The sequence below is a fragment of the Vigna angularis genome, chromosome 4 (genome assembly GCF_016808095.1).
Source record: "Vigna angularis cultivar LongXiaoDou No.4 chromosome 4, ASM1680809v1, whole genome shotgun sequence".
NCBI lineage: Eukaryota > Viridiplantae > Streptophyta > Magnoliopsida > Fabales > Fabaceae > Vigna > Vigna angularis.
In genome coordinates, this window is record NC_068973.1 from 35,215,778 (window position 1) to 35,228,455 (window position 12,678).

The 12,678-nt window shown below is 33.0% G+C and overlaps 2 protein-coding genes across 2 annotated transcripts; one reads left to right on the forward strand and one right to left on the reverse strand.

Moving 5' to 3' along the window:
• Positions 1 to 373: 373 nt before the first annotated feature.
• LOC108331267 (auxin-responsive protein SAUR72) lies at positions 374 to 1,298 on the forward strand. The gene has a single exon (XM_017565916.2). The coding sequence runs from the start codon at positions 502 to 504 to the stop codon at positions 1,018 to 1,020; it is 519 nt and encodes a 172-aa protein (XP_017421405.1). The 5' UTR covers positions 374 to 501; the 3' UTR covers positions 1,021 to 1,298.
• Positions 1,299 to 5,620: 4,322 nt separating this feature from the next.
• On the reverse strand, positions 5,621 to 6,502 carry LOC108331237 (uncharacterized). The gene is made up of 3 exons (XM_017565884.2): positions 6,307 to 6,502; positions 6,090 to 6,227; positions 5,621 to 5,986 (listed from the first exon to the last, which is right to left on the reverse strand). Exons 1-3 carry the CDS (start codon positions 6,433 to 6,435, stop codon positions 5,909 to 5,911), a joined length of 345 nt encoding a protein of 114 aa, XP_017421373.1. The 5' UTR covers positions 6,436 to 6,502; the 3' UTR covers positions 5,621 to 5,908.
• Positions 6,503 to 12,678: the final 6,176 nt, after the last annotated feature.

Sequence of the window (12,678 nt, forward strand, 5' to 3'; positions counted from 1 at the left end):
AGCTTCCATTAAGTGTAATGGCAGAACATAAACTAATAATTTTATAGTGAATCTCTAAGACCTAGTCATCGGTGATTTAAAATAATGAAAACCAGGTGGATTTAGCTTCCAAAACAAAGAATGGTGAGGTAGAAGGAAAGCTCTGACTTGCACTAATCACTCACATGCCAAGCATGGGAAACGCAACTTGACGTTTAACTCATCCTAACCTGGACAAAAGTTTTTGTTCGTTTTCTCATGCATGCATGTGACATAGAAAACCAAACACTCATTACAAATATAATATTCCTTCTTGTCACAATTTAATAACCTTTTAATATTAAGACTTACCAAAGCAGAAGTTCTATAAATTGGAGCCATATCATTAGCCAAACTCAACCTATTTCAACCATAGAGAAAACCAGGTTCAGTTCTGTTGTCCCATAATAACCCTAACCCAACCCTTCTCATGATATAGCCAAACTGAAATAACCCAAAACCCTTAACAAGGGTTCAAACAACATGTCCATGGATCCTACCAAGAAGCCTAACAAGATCAGAGACATAGTGAGGCTTCAACAGATTCTTAAGAAATGGAGAAGGGTTGCAAACTCTTCAAAAACAAGTAGAAGTAACAGTAACAACAGCAACAACACCGGCAGAAGCATCAAATTTCTCAAAAGAACACTTTCTCTGTCTGAACGTGAGGGAGGAGGATCGAGCAGTGTTGTTCCCAAGGGCTACGTTGCTGTTTGTGTTGGCTTGGACCTTAGCAGGTTCGTTATACCAACCGAGTATTTGGGTCACCAAGCCTTTCACATGTTACTCAGAGAAGCTGAGGAAGAGTTTGGGTTTGAACAAACTGGGGTTCTCAGAATCCCTTGTGAAGTGTCTGTGTTCGAGAGTATCTTGAAGATTGTGGAGAGAAAGGACAAGTTTTTCACTCAGAAATGCAGGTTTAGCATTGAGAAAATGATGGGATATTGTTCCTCCAACAACCTTGCTTATTCTCATCACCCTCCAAGTCCAATGTGCAGATAGTTTAGGATTTTGACAATTTTATACATTTTTTCTTTTCTTTTCTTCTTTGTGGAAGCTCATCCATGTAAGAGAGGGTTAGAGTGAATTCCAACAAATTCATCAGTTACAACTGAGATAACCCTCTAAGCAAAGAATACAACTTTCATTGTCCAAATCATGTATCTCAAGAAATTTTGGACTCGTGATGATAAGACAAAAAGCTTTCACAGATGACAAATCTGAGTACTACTTACTAATTTTTTATTATGGAATAGAAAGTTTTGTTATTTTACATTTCAGTTGATGAATTTATTTTACCCTTTTGTGTTCTTTCTTTTATAAATAATATAACATGATAAATTTTAGGCCTTGTATATTGCACCTGTTAGGAATTGGGAAACTTGTGATCACGCACGCACAGAAGTTTCTTATCAGCAACACCTTAGAAGTTATTGACTTTATAAATTTAGTGAATGAAGAAGTATTATTTAATTGGAAAGAATCAATTCAAATCTTTCAGCCAAGCCAAAGGTATAGTCTAATCACACAGAAGAGAAATGGTTATTTTCTTTTTTACTTTTATTTTTTATTTTATTTTACTTCTTTAATCTTATGTATTTGATTCTGTTGACTATTTATATGCATGATAATAATTTTTATTAATTTATATTATTTGAAAAGTAAATTGCTCTCACCGAATCTGAGGTTCACCACTGCTAAAAGGTTAAGAAAGGAACTGTGCTATTCATTCTGAAAACACCTCAGTTTACAGACAAACTTTAACTATGAAAAAAAGACATATATGACACAAAATCGAGAGGATGTGTTCAAACAACTTTGAATTTAACCCAATTAGTCTAGTTAAGACTGAAGTTTTTGGATAGTTTTACACGAGGTTCAATCTTTGCTGTCATGTTAAAAAAGTATCAGCTATCAATTTGTTAACAGAAAATACTAGGAATACCTACTATGATTAGTGTGTTTAGTTTGATAAGTTGTTTAGATAATGGAAAGTCAAATATGAAAGTTTTCAATAAATCTTTCCCACAACATAAAATGTATAATTAATACCAATTCATTCCTTTAAACATGGTTTTCATAGTGTGTGTAAACATGGATATGTTTATAAGTATTATGCTTTTGAAGTTAAATCTTTGATATCTGGTATGTTAGATCTTCACGAGATAACCGAAATGGAAATTAATATACGGATAATCTACGGAAATTTCCCATCTTAGAAGCCATGTTACTGTTTCTCTTTATTTGAATTCCCTTCCCATGTGCCTTTAGTAAAATCATTGAGATTACAAGTTGTAATGCCACTGTATCGTATGCATCAACACATGTTTCAATGGTGCATTACGTACGCTCAGAAATATTAAATCCTACTCACTTGCCTTCAAGTATTGCTCGTTGAGAATTTATAGATGGCATGATGTGTTTAACTTTGATGTTATTTATGTAGTGTATTTCTTTTTGTATGTTATTATCATTTAATGATATTTTGTTAACAATTCTTAAGTAATAGATTTGACTAATTCAATTTTAATAGATTATAACATAAGATTTTGATCCAGTTATATATGACAAATTCACCTTATATCTAATCAATGCAAAATTTTGAACAACTACTGTCTGAATGAATTTAGCAACACGTCTGCAGAAGAAGTCTACTGACAGAAATCAAATCTTCAAACTTCTACTGCATAATTCACATGTCTGCATTCATAATTCAGAAGGGAAAACATGTGTAACGGTGAAAGTTGAGAAATTCACCCTCGTTATCTGTGGTATGTGACAGAACTAGACTTAAATTACAAGCTTCTGCAGCATATGGAATCTTCCACTAAGTTCATGAGGACTTGTGTTAAATACTATATAATGTAGCACATGGCCAAATAATTTAGTGGCCTACATTGATATATGTGCTGCCTTCATCAATTTAACAGAAAAACATATATTGTTTTAAAATCTACGTGTAACATTCTCTTAATAATAATCCTTGTAGCACTAAAGAAAAAGATCAGGATAACTATTTAGATCTTAAGTCAAGAATGCGATATCTTTACTGGTGTCATGTGTGATCAGCTTAAAAAAATGCAGAAGCAACTCTAGTCAGATTTCCCAGGATACCACGTGTTGACTCCTTAACTAAATCTCATGATCATTAGAATATGTCTGCGTAATTGCAACTTGAGAGGAGATTCTGATTCATATACGAGCCTTCACTCACCTTGTTATGATAAGATGGTTCAAAGAAATGTAACTTGTTTCGTTGTCCAATTAACGGAGGAGAGAACATGCACTCAAAATATTTGATAGTACTATCTCTGACACTTTATTTCGGTTTCTTCATTTAGTGATTGAAATTCACATGAATTTCACTACGTAGAAAGATAAAATGATAAATTATATGGTTCTGGACTGCATAATCTCAGCCAAATCTAGCCTAAGTATTATTTTCTGTTAATTGAAAATGTCTGTTATGTAGATATTGACTGAGACCATGAACAGATAGATGACTGAGCATGATCACAGAAGACTGAGACTATGTTCTAGCATTTCTCACTCTTCTAATAAGAGAAATTATTTAAGTGATTTTGATTCATATAGGTATATTAATTTTCACAAGAAACCTTAAGAGTAACCCATCAAACAGACATCCATTGTTTTTATAAGGTTGCCCTGATAACTTTTCCTAGGATAACTCTTGTTTTTAACAGTCCCTATTCCTTTTCAAACTATCAATCTTTCAATTTTCATGTGATCAATTAGTATGCTACAGCCTGCAACTTTGACGCCAAAACATTGTTAACCACCTGAGCTAAGAATTTCTCAAATGGAATTACAATAGCTTAGTTTTTTCCTAAATATGCAATTTATTCGGTTTCTTTTGAAGATGATTCTATTTGAACTGTGTTGGTCAATTAAAATAATTATTATTAGTTTTTCCTGCTTACAGATTTTCCCATACTTCAAAGGATTATCAGATTTTGAACGGTTCCATGCAGACAAACAGTTAGCGTCAACCCCAGTTTTCAAATTGGATACATCTTTTTGCCTCACCATAATGTAAAGATTAATGATCTTGACAACCCAGTAAATTTACACAAGTGATTGTTGGTTGTTCAAATATCCTTTTCCTGATGTAAAATATAGACAACGAAAAGTAAAAAAAAAAAAAGGTTAGAAAGAATAAACAAACTTATACAATTAGAGCTTTGGGCAGTTAAACGTATTTTGCAACTAAACGTAACTTAAAGCAGTGAAATTACATGAATTTCACTGCCAAAAGTGTAATTTATATAAACCTGAAAAATATGTTCAGATGCTGAAGAACAAGGAGGGAAAATGGAAAAGTTCAAAGACTTGTGCAGTAGGATAAAGCTCGGATGACAATTAGAAGTTAGATCAATTAGAAAATAAAAAAGGACTGAACTTAAAAGGACAAATCAATTGCAAAAGGTAAAAGCAATCAGCAGAAGTTGTTCATGCAACATTAACTTTGATACAAAGAATATTTATCACCTTCCATCATTAGCTCTGCATTTGGTTTCAAATTTGGTTTCCATTTGTTATTGAATAATGGTATAAAAAACGAGTCAATTGAACAAGAACAAGAACAAGTATACAACCCTTGCTAAGAGTTCCCTCAACTTTCCAACTATGATCAATATATTGTTTCTAAATTTGTGAAACTGTGGAAAAAATATTAGCCACATACTAGAAGTTTGACTGTTACGAAAACTGCAAAACTGTTCAGAATTATTCATCAAACACCACAAGTAGAAGGAGTAACATTGTTTTCTTGAAAACGTTGAATTAAATATTGAAAACATAATTTACTACCTTTCTTTTATATTAATCATTAATCAAATCACTGACTTAGCTGTATTGAAACGAATGAAAGACTTGGATGAAGTAGAAAAGACTGTTTTCTTGTTGTTTCTTATTGATAGTCTCGTCGTAGCAGAGGCTGAGATTAGTCTGTAATAGTGCAGAATCTTATGTATAATTTATCAGTTTTCGGGTGACTTCATAACAATTACTACTGGTCACCACTTGCAATATAAAACTTAAATTAAGAAAAGATGAAACAAAAATGAAAACTGAAGTTAAAATTGAACACTACAGTATGCATCGAGATGCATGAAAAGCTGTTAGTGTACAACCTTTTTTAATAGCATCATGCATCAGTTGCAGTCTATCCAAAAGAAATACAAAAAAAAAAAGATGACAGTGAAACATTGAATCATACAAAAAATATGACAGGGAAACAGTTTTCCAACACTTAATCTCTTAAACCTTTTGACAAGTATAATGGATTTGATTCCTTTCAAAGTAGAAAAATTGTACACTAATTTATTTCAAATGCAATTGTGTTGGTCACTCATAGTCTTTAGACAAAAACAGGACACAACAACAACATGAATGAGAGCAAATATGATCAAAAGAAAAACTCTAATCACTCCCATTTTTTTTCAAATCATCAGCCTCTAACAATGCAGAATCTTTTCCTTAATTGATTATATCATGCTTAAAAATGAATAGGGTGATTCTGTAACACAATACTCTGGCCCCCACTTCCAATATAAAAATCTAAATCGAGAAAAAAAAAATGTAATGAGCATCAAGAACGCATAACATTATCAAGCTTCAAGATTTACAATTCTTTGAATCACACCACTTACAGTAATCCATGAGATACAAAACAGAGATGACAGTGAAACACTGTATCATCTCTTTCTTTAACTTTTTGACCAGTAAATAAAATTGATTCATCTGAAAGAAGTAAAATTGTATAGGAGATCGACAAGAGCAGGTGTGAAGAATGATAATAAACAAGAGAATCGATCCTTGTTGCTGACTAGCGTAATCACTATGGCAAAAACGAAAGCTGTTGGTCAATTCAGTTCTGAGAATCTTCGAAATTAGGAAAAGTGACGCATTTGAAGACCTTGCAGTTAGAACACAAGACATACCCAACCTGAAGTTTTTTTTTTCAAAAAATACAAAAGCAAAGCACAGAGCTTTAATATCTATAATGACATTGACAGGTGAATAACACTGCAAAATAGTGTATGACTCACGGCTTTGCAAGAGGGACATCTTCGATAGATACGTTTGTTTTCGGCTTTGATGTTGGTCTTTTGGCCTTTACAAAAGTCACAGACTAACCAACCTTTTCCATTGCAGGGCTCACACATGATAGCTGCATCTGCATCAACCTTGATCAAGAACAAACATATGAGGTGGATAGCTTTTGAGCTTAATGAATTCAATAATGGCGAAGAAAAGAAGAAGTACGTGTTGTTGGTGAATGGGAGTGCAGTGGAGGGGCTTGATGTGAAGAACACGGTTATGGAGTTTGGTGAGAGAGGGAGTTGAAGGAAAGGAAAGAGAAGGTGCTGCAACTGTAAGGGACATGGTTGCCATTTCCCTGTCCTGTGTGAGAAGTGGATATTGTTCCACATCGTCTATTCTTGATATCTAATTTTTCAACTTTCCATTTCTAACCTTGTTTCTTTCTTAAAATAACATCTCTGTCATTCAGATTGTTATAAAGCTCTCTTCTTCTTCCTTTAGCCACTTGCATCCAAGTTAAAGAATTTATTTGATAAGGTAAATTCACTACTAATTTATTTCACTTATAAGTCATCTAATGAAAAGTAGTCAATAAATACTCTTAAAATATCTTATTTTTAAAAATTTTAACCCTCAATACTTCATCTAACTTATTTAATTTTTTTTATCATCTATATTATTTCTCATTTCAAATTTATAAAAAATAATAATTATTAATACTATTTTTAATATGTGCTTGTTTTATATAATTTAAATTAAAAATTTAACATTACAAATTATATTAAGTAATATATCAATACAAAATATTGTATAAACATTACATGAAGAAAAAATTGAAAAAGAAATTAACGTAGTGCTAATTTCAATTGAAAAAAAAAAACCTTTTCAAAAGTAAATAAAAACTAAATTTGATAAATAATTATTAGATCCACTTATTTAAATAAAATTTTATCTTCAAATACAAAACATATGCAACTTTTAAAAAAATAAGAATGTAAAAAATTATTATTAGAATTTAACTAATAAATAATTAGATAATAGTATATTTTAATCTATAAAACAAATTTCATTCATATAAAAAAAATTGTGTAGAATGATGAGTTAAAAAAAATTGTAACAATATTAATGAAAAAACTTTAATTTAAACCAATTAAAAATAGTTTACTCATTATTTTGAAATCTGACTTACATAGATAAAAAATAACTGTCAACTTAAAAAATAAAACAAAAAACTGAGTACCATTAATTAAAAATTAATCCTAAATTACATTGATAACAAATGATTATCATCCATGATAAAAAGTAATTTTAATTAAAAAAAAACTATAATGGATATTAACTTAAAAAAGAAGATTTTTTTTCTAACAAAGAAGGGTCTGTGAAGGATAAGAGATCTTCCAAAATTAAGGTTGATGACATAACATCTTTTGGTTATGTTTAATGACTAGATTCATGAATATATGATCAATCACCTTCAGATTATTGTCCCTTCTAGCCAAACTCTCAAAGATTTATTTTGGTATAACTTCAAAGGATCTTTTATCAATGAAGGCATCTTATGTTTAGTACATAAACTCATATTCATGTCTTGTTTCTATTTGATGTGAGATTTTATTTATATCCTAACAATTTTCCTCTCAAACAAAGGACTATGGTTTTCCACCTTCCCTATCGTCGAAGTATTTTTTTTATTCTTTAGTACACCATGAGACTCATGGTCACACCACTGAGCATCTCCTGCTCTACACCTTCCATGATTCATCTGACTGTTTGTCACTGTTTGCCTGCTAGGGTTTCACCTTACCTTGGAGGGACGTACTCGTTTGAGCTTGGTTACCAAACTCGAACCATTGACTTTGATACCAATTCTAAAAGAAGAACAATACAAATATATATCTCAATATCCACTTCAAACATTCCCAATGCTCCTTTCTGGGATTTGATAGAAACCTACTCACAACTCTCAGTGCATGTGCTATGTCAGGTCTGGTGCAAGTCATAACATACATCAAGCTCCCTGCTGTAAAGGCATATGACACTTTAGACATGTAAGATTCTTCTTCATCTGTCTGAGGATATTGTCCTTTTGAAAACTTTAAGTGAGTTCCCAAAGGTATATTCTTGGTTTTGGTATTTTCAACATTTAATCTATTAAGCAATTTTTCTATATATATTTTTTCTAAATATACTCATACCAAGATTCACTCTTTTATTAATACTTTATTCGACTTATGTTCGGGTTTCTATAAAACATAGGTCATGTTGTCACTTTGAACTCTCTTATATTTACTCTTGTTTAATTATTTATGCATATTTGATTATTATTTTGAATATATATGACTAATTTGACTTTTGTTATCTAGTTTACTAAAGATAATAAGGATATTATGTTGTCAAAGGGATAAAAATAAAAAGGTTAGAAGATTACACATATGTTAAACAAGAATGTTATTTATAATTATTTTTGAAACAAATAAGAAAGTTCTTAAAGTTTATTAATATAGTAAGGGGAGAGAACAATTTATAATTCAAATTATTTTTTCTATTATTTCTCTCCTTAAGGTCATTGTCTTCATAACAAAAAAGAGAAAAAACGTAAATATCTAAGAAGGTTTTGATGACACCGACAAAAGACAGAACATAAAAAAATTGAGAAAAGATTGATCAAGCTTAAATAATGACCAAGAAATTCAATCACTATTGAAAAGATTCATTATATAAGTAAAAAATTCATTTAGTATATCTACCAAAAGAATTTATATTTTTGTTTAAGTATTCGATTTAAAAATAAAATTACATGAAATTATTTTTCTAAAAATAATCAATTTTTGAATTCGTAATAAGTTATCAAGAGAATGTAATCAATAAGTTACGTGAGAAATGATGTTCAAAATTTTAGTAATCCATTGCTGTTAAGTTGTAATATATTACTATAATTATTTACAAGAAGTTTCTAACACTTAAAATTAAAATTTTGAACCAATATGATGAACCGTATAAATGTAATATATTACTATTAATGTGTAATCAATTATCAATGTTCAAATATTTATGAAATCTTACAACTCTTTTGAGAAACTTATGACTCTTCCAAAGAGACATAAAGATTCAAAATTTCATTATAAATGAGTTTTCACTTAAAAAAAATATAAGGTTTTCATATTGTGAAAGTCACAACGGCCAAACACTTACAAAATTATTGAGTATTTTTACCTGTTTTCTTCAACTTGTAATCTACTCTTGAACTTGTGTAATTTATGTGAAAGTTATTTGATTATAATTAAAAGAGATTCTTTCTGTGATAAAAGAAACTCAAACACAAGGAAATGATTCCCAGATATAATTGGGTGTTCATTATTTGTAAATGATTTACAAAAGATAGTCAAAATATCAAGTGACTTAGGATTGGGTGTTGAGGACCAAACCGATATAAATTGAATTGACACTTTTTCCCTAACTTTTTATATGTTTATTTTTTAAATTACTTGTTAATAATTATATTTCATAATTTATCTTAATACGAAGTTTAACTAAGTTATTTTTTATATATAGAAATTAAATAATAAAATTAGAAAGGTAGAAAATTTTGCTAACTTAATTTATCCCCTCTTAGTTTAACGGAGGCCATTTGTTCATCAGATAAAAATCAATTTTAACTAAAACAACTCTAGTTGATATTAACTTCAAAAAAAGAAAAACAATTTTAACTTCAGTCAATTTGTTTTTCTCTTCTCATCAAATGTGTATAGAAGCATGATAATATTAAATGTGCAGGACAAACAAACCAGCTCTGTTACAAAATAGTTTTTTATAAACAAAATCAGAATTCTAAATAATGGATAAAATTGTATATATAGCATAAAAGTAATTACTGTAATATCTTGTAATACCAGTGATTTACAATTTTAGAATATCTTTTATTGTTAATGTTAGAATTATTGTATTTGTATTTAGATCTGAGTGTGTATGTGCTCTATGTGAGTGTGTATTCCATTCACTTAATCCTATATGTATGTGCTCTATGTGAGTGTGTATTCCATTCACTTAATCCTATAAATATAGGATTAAGGAGAAGGGATGTAACATGTAAGAGAACCATTTCATTCAATAGAATTCCATTTTCACATGGTATCAGAGCAGGTTCTCTGATCTACCTCTGGGGTCTCTGCTGTCTGTCGACGGCCGGCCGCCATGGCCGCCGGCAGCCCCTACAGTTTCCGGTGACAGCCCCTCAAATTTCATTTTCTCTTCTTCTCTGTACACCAGTCCAGACCAAGTGTGCCACTGCTGTCGCCGCCACTTTCCGCTGCCATCGCTGCTGACTCTGTCACCGCCGCTGTCGCTGCCGCCGCTGCCGCCGGTCACCGTCACAGTTTCGACGGGTGACCAGCGGATCTGGACCGTCTCCTTGAGCGACGGCCAACCCTGCCGGAGACAGGACCAGAATCCTCCGAACGCGCCGCCACGCAGCACTTCTTTCCGGCCAGTCCGCCGCCGGCCGCCGTCACCGTTTCGACCGGTGACCAGCAGATCTGGAGCGTCTCCTCGAGCGACGGCCAACCCCGCCGGAGACAACACCAGATTCCTCTCAACGCGCCTCCACGCGGCTCCTCTTTCCGGTAGATCTCAGACGCGTGTTGCACGCGCCGCCTTGTCGCCGGCCACCGTCACCGTTCCGACCGGCGACCACTGGATCTGGTTCGCCTCTTCACGCGACGACCAACCCCACCGGTGCCGGCGTCCAAAGCCTGCGCACCAGCTGTCACGCGCCGCTTCTTCTCGGCCAGTCTCGGCCGCGTGTTCTGCACGCGCCGCCTTCCCGGTGCCGGAGTTTCACCACGACACCTCCATAGCCGTCGCCGGAGCTCCCTCTCTCTGTTCCGACCATCAGAGCAGCCATTGCTGCAATCTTCGTCCCGCGCGTTTGCCGGTGTCTCGCGCTTGCCGCTGTCCAAGCGCCGTTTGCCGCTGTCTGCGCCGTCTGCCGCTGTCCAGGCGCCGTTTTGTCGCTGTCCCGCGCCGTTTGCCACTGTCTAGGCGCCATTTGCCGCTGTCCGGCGCCGTTTCTCCGTTGTCCAGGCGTAGTTTGCATCTTTTCGGCACTATTTGCAGTTGTTCGGTGCTAGAGTTAGCCCGATCTTCTTGCACAGTTTGCCTTTTCGGTGCTAGAGTTAGCTCGATGTTTGGCACTATTTGCCGTTGTTCAGTGCTAGAGTTAGCACTGTTTGCTGCTGTTTTGTGCTAGAGTTAGCACAGTTTGTCGCTGTTCGGTGCTAGAGTTAGCCCGATCTTCTTGTGATACACTGCTACGTATCACCACTTGGGAGTTGTCCAGCAAAGAATTTTGGACCTCCAATTTGGATCTTTGATGCCTTTGTTTCAGCATTGTAGCTTAATCTTGTGTTTTGTTTTAGTGGTCCAGCAACTGTGATATTCCACATTTCCGCCGTTCACACTAAGGGGGAGTAGGTTTCCAAGACACTGCAAGTCACATATATATGGGTGTAGTCCCTGCAGTTTTGTAGATTTCAGCTACTACTGTTGATCCCGTCACCCAGCCATCATTGATGAAGATTTAGTGTAGTCCCTGCAGTTTTGTAGCTCTTAGCTTTTAGCTACCACTGTTGATCCCGTCACTCATCCATCATTGATTGGAGAATCAGTCCTTGCAGTTTGTCATTGGCCACCACTGTTTTTTCTTCATCCACTTTTGAAGTTGAAGTTTCACAAGCTGCTGTTAGTTCAACACCGAGTTCATCTATTTCAAGCTTAGTACATACAATTTGTATGCTCCAGCTTGAGGAAGAGTGTTAGAATTATTGTATTTGTATTTAGATCTGAGTGTGTATGTGCTGTATGTGAGTGTGTATTCCATTCACTTAATCCTATAAATATAGGATTAAGGAGAAGGGATGTAACATGTAAGAGAACCATTTCATTCAATAGAATTCCATTTTCACAGTTAATATAAATGGTTCTGTCTATGAAAAAATAGGCGCAAGAAGGACATAATTTACTACAATCCAACAGAATAAAACACACAAACACGAAAAAATTAGAATAAAGATGCTTTGGTGTGTCTTATCTAAAGAAAAATTGATATAGACAAACATTATTGATTCAGTACAGGTTACTCCTACACTAATGTATATAATGAACAAGAAACTCAAAAAAATAACATGAATAGTTTTCTTTATTTAGTAAAAAAAAGTCAGGTTAATTAAAACAATTAATAATTAAATTAAAATTTGTAATTGTTTTATCAGTGTAACTTTTTCACTTCTCTTATTATTTATTTTTCTTATATTTACTAACTAAATTTTTAGTTTTTCTTATCTAAAGAAATATTCATATAAATTCATAATAGTTTTATTATATAACTGCCATTATGATTTTTTAAATAAAAATTAAAATATTTTATAATTATTTTGATATACTTTATTATAGTTTTTCTTTTAATGAAAATTTACTAATGTTTCTATTATATACTTATACCATTATAAAAATTAATAAAAAAAATTAAAAATAATGTCTGTATATAATTTTTATAACTTTAATAATATTTTTATTTTAAGAAAAGTGCACAGAAGTATA

What these genes read in the sequence shown, in the direction of transcription:
- LOC108331237 (XM_017565884.2), bottom strand. Translation starts at nt 6,435, where the DNA reads ATGGCAACCATGTCCCTTACAGTTGCAGCACCTTCTCTTTCCTTTCCT. An exon ending in CTCCCATTCACCAACAACAC is followed by an intron (nt 6,228 to 6,306) that starts GTACTTCTTCTT and finishes TTCTTGATCAAG; the next exon opens with GTTGATGCAGATGCAGCTAT. An exon ending in GATGTCCCTCTTGCAAAGCC is followed by an intron (nt 5,987 to 6,089) that starts GTGAGTCATACA and finishes AAAAAACTTCAG; the next exon opens with GTTGGGTATGTCTTGTGTTC.
- LOC108331267 (XM_017565916.2), top strand. Translation starts at nt 502, where the DNA reads ATGTCCATGGATCCTACCAAGAAGCCTAACAAGATCAGAGACATAGTG.